The 16,666-nt window shown below is 53.6% G+C and overlaps 1 protein-coding gene across 1 annotated transcript in view; it reads right to left on the bottom strand.

The window, feature by feature from the left end:
- The window catches only part of ATP2B3 (ATPase plasma membrane Ca2+ transporting 3), a 633,319-nt gene that overhangs the window by 80,315 nt on the left and 536,338 nt on the right, over nucleotides 1-16,666 (bottom strand). The window contains exon 14 of the mRNA XM_078664571.1: nucleotides 9,028-9,207. Coding sequence (XP_078520697.1) covers nucleotides 9,028-9,207 — 180 coding nt within the window. The remainder of the gene's footprint in view (nucleotides 1-9,027; nucleotides 9,208-16,666) is intronic.

Below are 16,666 nucleotides of genomic sequence, written 5' to 3'. Positions count from 1 at the left end.
ACTGCCGGTCTGGCGACCATGCCAGGCCACCATTTCCGGCCCGACTCCATCTTGGGCCCCTCACGTCCCGAGCACGTGGCCACAGCCATCCCTCGCCCCGGCCCCAGCGAAGCCCCGACATCGAGGCACCAAGATCCTCCCAGGGGGTAGAGTGGTCACTTGGCGGATCCCGGGAGAGGGGAGTTTCGATGGGCCTCCAGCCGTCCCCGGACGCCTGGTATCGATCACCATCCAGCCTCCCTGGGCGCTGGCTCCACCCCCCTGCTGGGTGTCTGGACACCTTCATCCCGGCCCCTCTGACCCCCAGGCACGAGGGTCCGGACATCAAAGGACTCCAGTCCTATATCTGGGCCAGCCCTGGATTAGGACGCCAGTTGTATCTTGGAGTCGAAGCCCTGCTGATCTTGTCGCGGCTAATCCTGATCTGAATGCATGTACCTGGAACCTTCGAGGCCCTGCTGACGCTGTCGCGGCCTGACCGAACTGAACCACCTTCGAGGCCCTGCTGACGCTGTCGCGGCCTGACCAAGCTGAAACCACCTTCGAGGCCCTGCTGACGCTGTCGCGGCCTGACCGAACTGAACCACCTTCGAGGCCCTGCTGACGCTGTCGCGGCCTGACCAAGCTGAAACCACCTTCGAGGCCCTGCTGACGCTGTCGCGGCCTGACCGAACTGAACCACCTTTGAGGCCCTGCTGACGCTGTCGCGGCCTGACCAAGCTGAAACCACCTTCGAGGCCCTGCTGACGCTGTCGCGGCCTGACCGAACTGAACCACCTTCGAGGCCCCGCTGACGCTGTCGCGGCCTGACCCCTTGAACTATCCACGCACCAGTTGGTGCCAAGACTGTCCCGCTACCCCCTTTTCCCGAAACCAAGACTATACGGATCCCTCGATCCCTGTGTTACCCTCTTACGAGAACGTGCCTTCATTTCTTATATAAAGATTCTTGAGAATATTCCTTCGTGTGGTGTCCGTCTGTGGTAGTGTGATTGCTCCGCTGTTACGATTGTAGGAGAAGGAGCCTCGCCAAGGAGGCCTCCCTACGGCGCTCGGCCTCTTCCATAGAAATAAGTGGGTCTCGGGGCGGGCAGTCCGACATCTTCTGTCTCCCCGGGGATCGCCTTTCCAACATTGGTGGCAGCGGTGGGATCCAAGCCCGCACAAATCGTACAGCGAGTAACTCTCCTCTACTAACAGAGGCACACAGCAACCATGAGTACTAAGGAAGCAGGAACAACCACAGAATTCCAGAAGGAACGACTAGAAGAGTACACCCATAAAGAACTCAAACAATTCTGCAAAGCCCTGGGTATCGCTACCACCGGACTAAGCACAAAAGACGATTTTAAAGAAGCGCTGCAAACATGGGTGGAGACCGGGGCGACCCCACCCCAAACTAACGATGACATTGTCCTAGAAGTACCCCTGAGGACAGTCATAACCCCCACGGAAGAAAGAACCGCCAACAGAGAACCGGGCCTCTCCCACGAAGACGCCCGGGAGCGAGAGAGGAGTCGGCTCCATGAACTAGAGCTCGCCCGACTCCGGCTGGACGGAGAACTTCAATTAGCAGAAAAGAAAATGGCCATTGAGCAACTACGATTAGAGGGAGATCTGGAAGAGAGGCGGTGGCAAAGAGAATTGGAAGAAAAAAAGCTCACGTACGAACACGAGCGGGGCCTCAAAGAACTAGAGATCAAAGCCAAAATCGAAGAGGCTGGCGCCGCGGTAACCCGGAACCCTCCACCTCCTGCCGACCCGAAGGTCCACATTCCCAAGGATATCGTCAAGGAATACTACAAGAATGACGATATCCAACAATGGTTCAAGGCATATGAAGTTGCCATAACCGCGCACCGCATCCCGCGAAAGGATTGGGGTGCCGGCTTATGGGGGCAGCGAAGGAAGAGACACCCTGCTAGAGCTGGCCGAGGACGTGATGTCCTCCTATGACCACATGAAGGACGCCCTGCTCACCCGGTATGGCCTCACCCCCGAGATGTACCGACAGAGGTTCAGGGATTGCAAAAAGATCCCCGGTACCACGTGGGTGGAGTACGTAAACTTTTATAGCCGGGCCCTAGAAGGATGGATAAAGGGCAGCAAAGTGTCCACCTACGAGCAGCTGTTCGACCTCATCGTTTGGGAGCACCTCTCCAACAACTGCTTTGTCGAGCTCAGACAGCATCTCCTCGACAGCAAGCTAACCGAGCCCCGAAAACTCGCCGTCGAGGCTGATCGATGGGTGAACACCCGGGTCCCCCGGACCCCGATCGGAGAAACGGGACGGAACGGCCAGGGGCACCCCCGCCAGCGGGGCGGCGGAGGAGGCCAGAACAGGAGCCGAGACTTCCCGCCGGCCCCGGGAAGGAGCCCACCTCGGGGGTCCCCCCAGAATAACACTTCGCCATCCCTGACCAGAAGAGGGCCCCCTCCCGCACGGCCGGGGCCCCGCCCGAACATTACTTGCCACAGATGCCAGCGGCCCGGTCACTATGCCAGTGACCCCCTCTGCCCCATGAACCAGCGTCCCGGCACCACCGGGCCTCCGACCCGCCAGTTCGCTGCTGCAGCCCTGGGGGAAGGGGGCGAAGAAGACGAAGAAGTCTACAATGAAGATCAGACAGAGTATGAACCGGCCGCCATGGCCCTAGCCTGCCTGGGTGAAAGAGACATGGTCCCCCGGGCCCCGCTACCGAGCAACACTCAAAAATACCGTCAGTGGGTCCACATCAACGGACGACGGACCGAAGCCCTCCGAGACACGGGAGCCAGTGTGACGGCCGTCCGCTGCCACTTGGTGACCCCCGAACAGATCATACCAAACGTACGATGACCCGTGAGGGCCGCCGACAACTCCGAGACTCTGTGTCAGATGGCCCGAATCCCCGTTGGGGGGGGTGTCGGGCACCCTCAGGGTGACCGTCCGGGACGACGCCCCCGTGGACTGCCTCCTCGGAACGACCTCGAGAGCTCTCCCTGGGCCCAAGTCGAGCGGAGAGAACATCTAGGGATGATGGGACTACCAGAGTGGGTCTGCGCTACGACCCGATCTATGACTGCCCGGGCCCCGGCGGCGACCGAGGCCGCCCCGACGGAAAAGCCGGAGTGGCCCGCGCCCCCACCGCCCGCAGTCCACGAAGAATCCAACCTTGAACCCGGGCCCTCGCAGCCCGACCACGAAGACAGCACCGAGCTCAGCAACATACCCGAACTAGCCCAATGGCGCCAGGAGGGTGGTCCCACCCAAGAACAATTCCGGCAGGAACAGAAGGCCTGCCCCTCCCTCGAGGGGACCCGGCAGCAAGCCACAGCCCAAGCTGCCGGGGACACCTCGGGGTCCCACTGGATCTACTGGGACCACGGCCTCCTATACAGTGAACAAAAAATTGCCGAGCTGGGGGCCAGCCGAGTGTTGGTGGTCCCCCTACGATTCAGAGACTTCCTCTTGAACCTGGCACACGATGTGCCCCTCGCCGGGCACCTGGGGCAGGACAAAACTTACAGCCGCCTGGTGACCCATTTCTACTGGCCGAAAATGCGCAACGATGTGCATAACCACTGCCGCACCTGCCCGACATGCCAAGCCAGCGGAAAGAGCGGGGGAAGGTGAAGGCCCCGCTCCAACCCTTTCCAGTGGTGACCACCCCCTTCGAGCGAGTGGGGATCGACATCGTGGGGCCCCTGGACCCCCAAACCTCGCAAGGGCATCGCTTCATCCTCGTCCTGGTGGACCATGCCACCCGCTATCCCGAAGCCATCCCCCTCCGAACCATAACGGCTCCCGTGGTGGGCCGAGCACTGATGGGGATCTTTTCCAGAGTGGGGTTCCCCCGAGAGGTCGTGAGCGATCGGGGCACAAACTTTATATCGAAGTATATGCGGTCCCTGTGGCAACAGTGCGGGGTCACGTATAAGTTCACCACCCCGTATCACACCCAAGGGAATGGACTGGTGGAGCGGTTTAACCGAACACTCAAGGGGATGATCCAGGGCCTAGAAGAGCCCCTCCACCGCAAATGGGACGTCCTGCTGCCCTGCCTCTTGTTCGCCTATCGGGAGGTACCACAGAAATCCCTGGGGTTCAGCCCCTTTGAACTCTTGTACGGGCACCCTGTCCGAGGTCCCCTCAGCCTGGTCAAAGAAGGCTGGGAGACGACCGTCCAAAACGCACCACCGGATGTCTACCAGTACCTCCTGACCCTCCGAAGCCAGACTCGGAAGTTCCGGCCCTTGCCGAGGCCAACCTTGAGGCCAGTCAGGAGGACATGAAACGCTGGTATGACCAGAACTCTTCATCCATCGAGTTCGAGCCGGGCCAGCAGGTCTGGGTCATGTCCCCGGTCGAACCTTGTGCCCTCCAGGACAAATGGTCGGGCCCCTTCAAAGTGATCGAGCGCAAGAGCCCCGTCACCTATCTCGTGGACATGGAGTCACCCCGAAACCCCCTCCGGGTTCGGCACGCCAACCGGCTCAAGCCTCATTTTGCCCGCACAGAACTGAGCCTGCTGCTAGCTACAGATGATGGGGCCGAAGACGACTCCGAGCCCCTGCCCGACCTCCTAAGGTGCGCTGAGAAGGACGGCTCCGTCGAAGGAATCTCTCTCTCCTCCGACCTGACCCCCGCACAGCGCCGAGACTGCCAAGAGCTGTTGGGACGATTCACGGACCTGTTCTCCCTCACCCCCGGGGTTACCCAGTGGTGTGTCCACGATGTCGACACCGGGGACAGCCAGCCAGTGCGACACCGGGCCTACCGAGTTCCCGACCGAGTTCGGGCCTGCATTCAGACAGAAGTTACCAAAATGCTGGCCCTGGGGGTGGTCGAACCCTCCGACAGTCCCTGGGCCAGCCCAGTTGTCCTGGTCCCCAAAGTCGCCGCACCTGGCACCCCTCCAGAACTCAGGTTTTGTGTCGACTACCTGGGGCTGAATGCTGTTACCAGAACCGACGCACATCCCATCCCCCGGGCCGATGAACTAATCGACCTCCTGGGAGCCGCCAAGTACCTCAGTACTTTTGACCTCACAGCCAGGTACTGGCAGATCGGCCTCACCCCTGGCGCCCAGGAGCGATCGGCCTTCTCAACACCCGATGGCCACTTACAATTCAAGGTGATGCCCTTCGGTATGAAAAACGCCCCAGCCACCTTCCAGAGACTGGTGAACAAAGTGCTGGCGGGGCTAGAAGAATTCAGTGCCGCCTATCTAGACGACATTGCGGTGTACAGCCTCCACTGGGCCGAGCACCTGAAGCACCTCTGGGAGGTCCTGACGGCCCTCCGGCTGGCCGGACTAACTGTGAAAGCCAGCAAGTGCCAGATAGGCCAAGGGTCCGTGACCTACCTGGGACACCAAGTGGGGAGCGGCCACGTGGCTCCCCTCCAACCCAAGATTGACGCCATCGTAGCCCGGGAGCCCCCGGTCACCCAGACCACCGTCCGAGTCTTCCTGGGGCTCACTGGATATTATCGGCGCTTCATAAAGAACTATGGGAGCATTGTGGGGCCCCTCACTGAGCTGACCTCGAAGATCCGGCCACAGAAAGTACAATGGACACCCGCGTGTCAGGTGGCCTTCGAGACGTTGAAAACAGCCATGTGCACCGCCCCTGTGCTCCAAGCCCCTGACTACAGCCGGGAGTTCGTAGTCCAGACCGACGCCTCGGAGCACGGCATCGGGCGGTCCTATCTCAGGTTGACCCCGAGGGGATTGACCATCCTGTGGCCTTCATCAGCCGGCGGCTGCTGGACAGAGAACAGAGATGGAGCACCATTGAGAGGGAGGCCTTCGCCGTCGTGTGGGCCCTCAAGAAACTCAGGCCCTACCTCTTCGGCACCCACTTCCGGGTACAGACTGACCACCGGCCCCTGCGGTGGCTGATGCAGATGCGTGGCGAAAACCCAAAGCTGCTGCGATGGTCCATCTCCCTCCAAGGGATGGACTTCACTGTGGAGCATCGCCCCGGCAACGACCACGCCAACGCTGATGGCCTGTCCCGCTTCTTCCGCCTCGCCGAGGAGAATCCCCAGGAAGATGGGTGACTCTCCCCGCCTTCAGCTGGAGGGGACGTGTGTTGGACCCGGCCTCGTGGCGTGGTCCTACCCCTCCCGCACGGCGGGCCCGGGACGGCATCGGCCCTCCGTCGACCCGCTGTCGACCCCCCTGAACCGGAACCATCGACGAGAGCAGCCCCCCTGGCAACCCACGGCCCCCCCCTGGGTCCTCGGCAGACCCTGCTCGCCAACACTGTCGGTCTGGCGATCATGCCAGGCCACCATTTCCGGCCCGACTCCATCTTGGGCCCCTCACGTCCCGAGCACGTGGCCGCAGCCATCCCTCGCCCCGGCCCCAGCGAAGCCCCGACATCGAGGCACCAAGATCCTCCCAGGGGTAGAGTGGTCACTTGGCGGATCCCGGGAGAGGGGAGTTTCGATGGGCCTCCAGCCGTCCCCGGACGCCTGGTATCGATCGCCATCCAGCCTCCCTGGGCGCTGGCTCCACCCCCCTGCTGGGTGTCTGGACACCTTCATCCCGGCCCCTCTGACCCCCAGGCGCGAGGGTCCGGACATCAAAGGACTCCAGTCCTATATCTGGGCCAGCCCTGGATTAGGACGCCAGTTGTATCTTGGAGTCGAAGCCCTGCTGATCTTGTCGCGGCTAATCCTGATCTGAACGCATGTACCTGGAACCTTCGAGGCCCTGCTGACGCTGTCGCAGCCTGACCGAACTGAACCACCTTCGAGGCCCTGCTGACGCTGTCGCAGCCTGACCAAGCTGAAACCACCTTCGAGGCCCTGCTGACGCTGTCGCGGCCTGACCGAACTGAACCACCTTCGAGGCCCTGCTGACGCTGTCGCGGCCCGACCAAGCTGAAACCACCTTCGAGGCCCTGCTGACGCTGTCGCGGCCTGACCGAACTGAACCACCTTCGAGGCCCTGCTGACGCTGTCGCGGCCTGACCAAGCTGAAACCACCTTCGAGGCCCTGCTGACGCTGACGCGGCCTGACCGAACTGAACCACCTTCGAGGCCCCGCTGACGCTGTCGCGGCCTGACCCCTTGAATTATCCACGCACCAGTTGGTGCCAAGACTGTCCCGCTACCCCCTTTTCCTGAAACCAAGACTATACGGATCCCTCGATCCCTGTGTTACCCTCTTACGAGAACGTGCCTTCATTTCTTATATAAAGATTCTTGAGAATATTCCTTTGTGTGGTGTCCGTCTGTGGTAGTGTGATTGCTCCGCTGTTACGATTGTAGGAGAAGGAGCCTCGCCAAGGAGGCCTCCCTACGGCGCTCGGCCTCTTCCATAGAAATAAGTGGGTCTCGGGGCGGGCAGTCTGACATCTTCTGTCTCCCCGGGGATCGCCATTCCAACATTGGTCCAGTGGAACACAGATAGGGACAAGCATTTGCAGGGGCTTGTTCCTGCATGAGGAATAGTAGGATGCACCACCATGTGTTGGAAAAAATACTAAAAATCTAAAAAATATCATGTTCAGTCCACTCTGGCAGCCCACCAAGCAGAACAAGGGAGGTCTGGTTCTCAGCAATAGAAACCTTACTGATCTGTGCTGATATTACATAATTGTTTCTGCAGACTAAATTCCTTATGAAAACCCACACATTTGTGGTATTGCTTGATTCCAGACATTTAGTGCAACATTTCCTTGGCGAGATTTCCGGGATTTATGAAATGTAACATTTGAGAAATGTAACAAAATATTGTGCACATTTCTTTTATGGAAATCTATACTATCACTATCTATACTCTATACTACTATTATAAAGCAAGAACTTTGAACCTTTGAGGCGGGTAAACTCGGGAACCACAGCGCCAATCCACACACCCGATACATCATTGTAATCGTCAGGGTGTGCAGATGGACATAGGCTATATAAACTATAAAAATATGCGTTATTTAAAAAATGTACCTAAAAAAAAAAAAGTAGTCCCTTCGAAGTAGCGCCAGCCGCAACCTGCGTGCTGACGTCAGGAGCGCGGGGAGGAGCGGCGTCCAGGAGCACGAGGAGGCGCGGCTGACATGGCGCGGGGGAGGAGCGGTGACCAGTGGCGGACAGGCGGTGAGGACCGGCGGACAGGCGGGAGGAGCGGTGACGAGCGGCAAGGAGCGGTGAACTGAGGAGCGCAGGGGAGGAGCGGTGGCTGAGGTAAGGCTCCGGGGGACCCACAGACAATGTCGGGGCAGGCGGGGGTCGGGGCAGGCGGGGGACGGGGCAGGCGGGGGACGGGCAGACGGGGGCCCGGGCTGCTGGACAATGTCGGGGCGGGCGGGGTCCAGGGCTGCTGGACAATGTCCGGGCGGGGGTCGGGGAAGCCTGATTGCTCCCGGACAAGGTCGGGACGGGCTGCTAGTAATATATATAATATGAAGTAATAGTACATTTGCAATCATGAATTACCTGTGGACTTATAAAGATGTCTTTTAACTATGTATAATTCAGTCAAAATATTGTTTCTATTGTATTTATGCAAATCAGAAAAAATATACAAAAATGTCTTTCATTTAAAAAAATAAAAAACATGTACATGTATGATTCAATTTGTTTCATGATGGACAGTCCGTGGAGCTCTAGTTAGCCTATCAGGAAGCAATGTAGGACATGACAGAGCACTTTTGAGTAATTTTCTTCTTCTTCTCCCCCTAGCTCTCTGACCTTTAAAGTAATTTTTCAGGGGGTACCGTTGTTTACATACAGTTCAAATAAGATAAGAATGCCCAGACTTGTAACTGGGTGGGTACTCCCAAACATCTTGCTTTTCTCATTTCTGAGGTGCTCATTAGAAACCCAAAGTGTGTTCCAGCCTCAGTGACAGTTACTACCTTTTCGCCTTCATGCCCTTTTATATGTATCTGATCTCACATTTTTTACTCTATTTGATATGTGGAGTATATTCTGTTTGGACTGGGCCTCTTGACATTTATATAGATTTTATTTTTGTTGCTTTTAGTAAAAAAATTATAAAATATTTAGAAAAAAACCAATGAAACACTCCTTACCTCTCCCTTCTCGTTCCGGATGCGGCGGTTGAACTCCTTCCCCTCCAGGCACAGGAAGTCCTCGCCGGGTTGGATGATGCCGCACTTGGCCGCGATGGCGCGCGCCGTGTTGATGTTGTCCCCGGTGACCATTCGCACAGTGATTCCAGCACGCTGGCATTTTCGGATGGCTTCAGGAACCTGGACAGAGAAGAGCCACATTAAGGGAGGGCACAAGGAATTGTGCCTTCAAGAAGTGCCTTCAGCTTCTTGGCCCACTCAAGATCATAACTCATTGGGACTGGAGTAACTACTCTAGTTCAAGAAGCTTTCACTCCTCAAACTCATTGAAATCTCAGGAAATGGGAGGGTTCATTTGGGCTCATTAATATTGCACCAGGCAAAACATTGACTCAAGTGACTTTTCTCTGTTTCTCAGTCCAATAAATAAATAATTAATACAAAAGTTATAACATTTACTTCTGAAACACACCCCAGCTCCATAATGCAAACCTATATGGTTTAGATAAAAAATGTCTACATTTTTTGCAAAGCAAAATATTCATGCAGTGAGACATGGGTACCTGAAACTCCTCCATGCAGGATTAAAAGAGCATTACAACTTTTAGCGCCCACTGAACCCATCGTCTGCTACATAATCTAGTGATCTCCTATGGAAAACATTTTTTCAGCTGAAACAGTTAAAAAATCAAGCAATTAAATTTCCTGAATTGTTACCCTTATACCTTTGATATTAAAACAAAGCATAGAGTGTCTGCCCAACTTCCAATAGAAATAGTTAACAAGGCTAGTTCAAAAGTGTTCCAAAGGGTGAAGTAAAAATAAAAACAAAATTGCTTCTGGGGTAGATTTTTTTTCACGAATTTAGAACTGGGTAAGACGCTAGGTGATGCTTATTATATGAAAATATTTTAGTAGGTTTATTGGTGTGTAAACAAGGCCACTTTAGGGACAAGACAGGATGCAGTGACTCCAGGCTAGGATATCACATCTTCATATTTGTAATCCAAAACCAAAATCCCATTGCCTAAACACTCTGGGGTACATGTGCGTTGAATTTAAATCTTTTGCAAAGCTCTTTGTTTGCTGTTCCCTTTTTAATGTATTCATTTATACAATGTTATTGTCTAAAATTGTATTGTCAACAAACATATTCAGTGCTGTGTAAGATCATCCTGCAGCACATTGTTGTTCAAAATATAGTAAATTGTGCAGCCCCATGTTCACAAATGACGCCATCAGCTACGCCAGTGTAAAAAAAATTGTTTTAGGGGGTAAAGCTAAGCACTAGGTTACATCAAAGGAGGCAAGCCAACATGGTATTGTGTGCATTAGGAGGCAAGGTACTCTGTCTACTACTAATGGCCAGTTGATCTGTGCTTTCCTTTGGGCCGCCTTGTGTTTTTGAATTGTGTGAGCACCCACGAAGAGCATAGTAAATGTGGCCACGGGTGCCACTGGTAATGTCTCACACCTGCTCTTAAACCCTACACTATGGGCATTACTTAGATCTCAGCGGATGGAATACGTCATCACAAACATGATGTATATCCTGTCCGCTGGTTTGCGATCTCCATGGGCTATAATGGGATCATAATATGGCGGACGGGATCTCTGGCACGTTTGTGATGGAGTTTTCCCCTCCGCCTAAATTAGGCCCTATATATGATTCCCATGATAGGGTCTTAGCAGCCAATTGCATTGTAGATAGGTGTGGGCAACCTTTTAATGCAGTAAGCAAATCGCAAGACATCTGTGTTCCAGCGGTCTCCCCGGGTGTAACTGGATTCTCACAGTTACACTAGACTGCAGCACATCATTGCATGGTAATGTTGCCGCATTATCGCCTTTTTAGGGAGGAATCCACCAAGTTCTCTTGCTGCGATCCTCAAGGTAAGAAGGTGGATTATTACTTAGGTAGATTGTAGTCCACCACAAGTAATAATCCATAATAATGCCATTTTCTTGTTAGGTCCAATAAAGGTTTCCGTAAGGTACCTGAGCTCGACTCCTGGTAGCTCTGGCCTGGGACAGACAGGCTTAACTTAAGAAAATGTTTAAAGTATTTAGGAGTACTAAAACAGTTACAAAGTCAAAAACACAATACAATAAAACTTCATTTTCAACGTATAAAAATAGTGGAGAATATTTTAATGAATAAAATGACAAAAATCTAATAAGCGGAACCTGAGATATGAATTTTTAAACTTTAAATACAAATTGTGCCAAAAAGCAGAAAGAGCCAACCACGGTCAACTGGACTTGCGCGACCGGGAGAAAGGTAATATTTAAAGGGTGATTGAGATGGAGTGTAGGTCAAATACAAGGGCCAGGTTGGTCCTAGCTAAAGAGTTACCTTCTGACTTAGAACAATCCCGCAAATGCAGAGCCCTCAGCGGTGCAGAGCAACAGGCTAGATCTTAAGAGGGGTCATCAGCGATGGGGTGCCAAAGATTAGGTCTCAGTTCTTGGACCTCAGGAACAGTACTTGGGGGTCAGGACTCACTCCACAGAAGCCATCAGCAAAGACCAGTGTAGGTCCAGTTGAAACCGGTACGCTGAGATTCTACAGGAAAGTGGGATTCTTGCAGCTTTCGTGTCCCTGTAGCTTAAGAGATCATTCAACTGATGACTCTTTGAGTCCACAACTCTGTCCTGGGTACAAGTGGGAGTAGGTCCAGACCCTGACATTCTCTTCGCAGGTCACAACAGCAGATGCAGTCCTTCTGGCTCCTGCAGGTTCAGTGCCACTTTTATGCCTGGCACTAATCTGTGGTTGGGATTGACTCAACGGCTCTCCTTGGCTAATGGGGGAACACCCTATTCACGTTTGCAGCTGTGCCTGTGTGCCTTATTGCAACCAATCCCACAGTGCCCCTCTCCACATAAAACCAAGATGACAGAACCTTTCTTTCCCCATGGGAAGCTCCTTTGTTTGCCCTCCCTAGAGGTGTGGCCAGGGAAATGATCAAACCCTCCCTTCACATCACTCAAAACTGTTTCTGGTGGCAGCTCCTCTCCCACTTTGATTGGTGCCTGGCTGGCTAGAAGGACAATAGAGGCCCAGGTGTGAGCTATATTGGCAGGCCCCCTTGAAGATAATTAAGTTCATGGGCACTTCCCAAATGAATACCCTGTCAGAGAAACAGGACACCTCCCCCTCCCCACACCCAAGGCCTTTGTCTCAGCTCTGGGAGCCAGTTCACACCTCATCAAGGAGCTATTCAGCTCCGGGATGACAGCTGGAAGCTCATGCACATTGGCTTTTTAGAGGCTTTAGGCAGTTAAAAGGTGTTTAAAAAAAATTTGTAAAACGTTTGTTACAAATCCGACTTTACCAATAAATAGGATTTGTAATAAATATTTTAAAAAGTCAAATAATTATTTTTTTCTCCTAGGCGGAGATTACTTCATGAACTCGGATCATGTATCCCACTGCTTTCCAATGGAACAGTCAACCATACTACTTCGGGCATTGTAACTGTAAAGACATATTTAACATTAAACTTTTACATGTCCTACTTTTACACACCATGCACCCTGCCTTATGGGCAATACCCCCTACTTAGGCATGACTAATTTATATTTAAAAGGAGGGTTTAGGCCTGTCACAAGGGGTTATTTTAAGAAGTTGAATACAAAGTTTAAACCTTCATTGCCAAGTTACTGTTGGTCGGCCTGCATCCATGTTTCGCACTGTCTATTTACATGATCATACACTTGGGGCTTACAGGTAAGTTAGGGATGCCAAATAGGAATATAGTCAAATTTGACATGCTTCAGTTGTCAGAGCACATGTCCTGGGGGTTGGTTTGCAGAGTCCCAGTGCACATAGTCAAAACACCACCAGCCCCAGTCCAAAAAAAGGAGGGTGATTATGCAAAGGAGACATTGTCCTACACTCAGTTTGATAGGTGCCTCAAGTTTCTCAGTGTTCCTTGTGCTACGTTTCCAGTTTTTCCCTTTCTGTGACGATTTCTTCACAACTTCCCATAAAGCCAGGGTGCTGTCCTCCGCACACGTCACCTCAGTGCCTGGCTGCGGCATGCTGACTTTTAAACTGCAGCCTGCTAGGCAGTGAGGTCCGCGAGCAATGTAAGCCGAGGATCTCCAGGAGTGCAAGAAGTGCAAAAGCTTTGGACAAGGAAATCACATTGATTGGCTACTACAAAGCGACACAGGACTGAGGTAACCATAGGATCCCACAGAGCAGAGCAGATCAACCAGACGCAAGAGCGCTGGCTGATAGGATAGCGCAAAGTGCCATGGCACTGACAGACAATGAAGACAGACCACAGGATCTTGTGGAGCACAAGAAGTGTGTGGCACGTGGACCCAGGGGCACGCATTGTGTCGAAGGTGTAATGACGAAGCCCAACGGCCTCAATGGGAATGTGAGTAAGTGGAAAGTTTGTAGAACGGGAAGGGTGCAAAAGGTGCAGAAGGCCAAAAATTGAATTGTTTCTGCATTACCCCACACCAAAAGCAATCCGCCTGGCAAGCATCTCTGTGGAAGTGGACAGAAAATAATCCAAATTCACTTTTGCCAGCAATTGATCCAAAAACCACAATTTCACTCACCCCTAATTGTAGATGAAGAACAGTTGGAGTAGTGACAATTTTACTGTCGCTTGCCACCTCAGGTGGTTTTGGGACTTTTAAGCCCATGTTTGAAATGAATGTATTTTTTGTTTCATCATATTGGATATGTCCTGTAGATGATGCGATGCATTACAATGTTTGCTTTATTTAGAGTGTGTGCATAAATTTGCAAGGACTAATAAATGATTATTATTATTAATAAACATAACTCCACAATTGTGCCATTACAGTTTTGATATTAAAAACAATTGTTGTTAGATGTTACTTGTAGATGTGTAAACAGTATGAAGGAAAGAACATTTGCCCACAACCTAACACCATTCGTTGACGGTTGATAAGATTTAATAGGTCCGCGTGCCAGCTCCCCTGGCTGCCTCTAGCAGGGGTCCCTCTGCTGGCGGTGGTGGGCTCCTGCACCGCCACTTTCCTCCCCAGTCCTCCGCCGGCCACTGCTCCCGTCTCACTGAGGTCACAGCACTCAGTCTTGCATCATCTGTGCCAGTCTACTTAGTCTTCTGTCAATTCTGCATTATATTTGAGTCCTGTTGTGCCCATTTTGCTGTTTGTGTTCCTTGCCAGGTTAGCCTTTTTCCTCCCTGTTTTGTTAATCCGCTGTACCTGCTGTGAGCGGCTTGCCTCGCCGCTCGCTTCCTGCTGTTTTCCCTTTTCCTGTCTCCCTCCGCCCAGCCCCCCCTCCTCCAGGACCTACTTAATGTACGCCGCTGAGTGACCCCATTCAGCAGGTCCTTGCGCCAGCTTCCCTCGCTGCCTCTAGCAGACCTCCCCTCGTGACGCTCGTGTGCTGCTGATACTGCCCCTTGCCTCCCCAGCCCTCCACTGCCTGCCGCTCCATCCTCACTGAGGGCACACACCTTGGTCTTGCGTCACCTGTGCCAGTCTCCTGTCAATTGTGCATTATATTTTAGTCCTGTTGTGCCCATTTTTCTGGTTTTTTTTCCAATTGTGCACATTTTGCTGAACCACGCCCAGCGCCAGGAACCCTGGCCCTCTGGCCATCCACGGTTACGTGGTACACAAATCAAGCAAGAAACTTTGCTCGCTTGGTAAGGGGCCGAGAGGAGCTCAAGAGGGAAGTGCACCCTCCCGTGTTGTAACACTATTTCACCAAAAGTACTCCCTTGATCACCTAACCGCTGTTAAGTGGTCAAGTTTCCTGGAACAATCCCTGAACTACCATTAGGTGGGAAACCCTATGTGAAGCCGGCAATATAACACCACTATAGAGTGGGAAAGGAGGCACGTCCTTTTGTTTTATATTCCCTCACACACCCTAGTGGTGTCATGCTTCATCATCGGGACACCCTGACGCCTAGAAGTCAGGGCGGGCTCAACCATCTTTCATGGAGCTCTTAATGAGATCCACAGTTACTCCACAGCTATGCTTCAAGCTCTGGGCCCTAGACCCCAAACGCCACAATAACAACTGCTGCATCACCTCTCCCCGATCAATGGAAGGACCCTACACCTGCCATCGCTGCCTTTTTACTTGCAATGCAGGACCGCCGACCCGCATAGGAAACCCTCGCCACACTCACCCAGAAGACCACAATCACACTGGAGCTCCTACAGTGCATTCTGCTCAACACCCGGTCACTCTGCAAACATGCCACAGATATCTGGGACACCATCACCACCCTCACCCTGATGTGATCTTCATCGCCAAGACCTGGCTTAACCCCTCCTCTAACCCTGACATTGCCACGGCAATGCCTAATGGCTAAAAGATGATACACAGAGACCGCATCAACAAACATTGAGGAGGCATCACATTCATCCACAAGGAAACTACCGGATGCACGAGAGCGACAATAAGAGGCCCCCTGCCTACAGTCCCCCAGGACCTCCACTGGCATTCTGCAACGCCATCCCCAAATTCATTGTCTCTCTAGCTATCGGCGCAAGCTCTACATCCTCCTCGGTGACCTCAGCTTCCACCTTCGACGACCCCAACAATGCCAAATCCATTAATCTCCTTGGAAGTATCAGCAACATCGGCCTCACCCAACTGGTCACCCACCTCACACACTGCACAGGACACAGGCTGGACCCGATCTTCACATCCAGAGACAGAGTCAAGTACAGCCGTGTCACTAAACACATTTGGACCAACCACATCATCGTCCATGTTAGACGGGGACCTGGAGGGTCGGCCGAGCACAGTGATCGCACAGACAGGTAACTTCCCCCCCACAGATGGACACCACACAAAGCTTATGGTAACACCTTTTATAGGCACTTCGGGTAGTAGAGTGGTACGATACAGGGCGATCAGGACACGATGATCCTCTCAATTCTAGTCTCTAGTAAGGGAAGGGGGTAGCGGGACAGTCTTGGTACCCACGGGTACGGGTGTGTAACGGTGATAGCTCACAATCCTCGAGCTCGGTGTTCGGAGGGGTCAGACCGCGGCAGCGCCGGCAGGTCCCGAAGAGGTCGTAGGTGGCACGGGCCGCGGCAGCGCCAGCAGGTCCCAATGAGGATGAAGGTTACAACGGGCCGCGGCAGCGCCAGCAGGTCCCACGAGAATGCAGGTTGCAACGGGCCGCGGCAGCGCCAGCAGGTCCCACGAGGATGAAGGTTACAACGGGCCGCGGCAGCGCCAGCAGGCAGGACAATAGTTCACAAGGCAGGGCTGTGGCAGCGCCAACAGTCCGTCAAGGATGAGTTCGTCGCGGTGTCTCTCGACTCCAGGATACAACTGCCTTCCTGTCCTGGGGCTGCCTCAGTTATAGGTCTGGCGCCCTTTGATGTCCGGACCCTCGCTCTTGGAGGTCGGGAGGTCTGGGATGAGGGAGTCCAGACACCCAGCAGGGGGGTGGAGCCAGCGCCCGAGGAGGCTGGGGGTGCTCGGCACCTGGCGGGGGAGAGCCATCGACACTTCGTACTCCCATTGACCTGCCAAGTGGGCCGTTCACCTCCTGGGTGGAGGGTGGTGCCGGGATGTCGGGGCCTGGCCAGGCCCAGGGTTGGGGTCGGGCTGAGGCCGCGCGGCCGCGTGGTGCCGTGTCCAAGATGG

This window comes from Lissotriton helveticus, chromosome 10 (genome assembly GCF_964261635.1).
Source record: "Lissotriton helveticus chromosome 10, aLisHel1.1, whole genome shotgun sequence".
In the NCBI taxonomy this organism is placed as follows: domain Eukaryota; kingdom Metazoa; phylum Chordata; class Amphibia; order Caudata; family Salamandridae; genus Lissotriton; species Lissotriton helveticus.
Note: the sequence above shows the minus strand (reverse complement) of the source record. Positions and strands in the feature narration are given on the sequence as shown.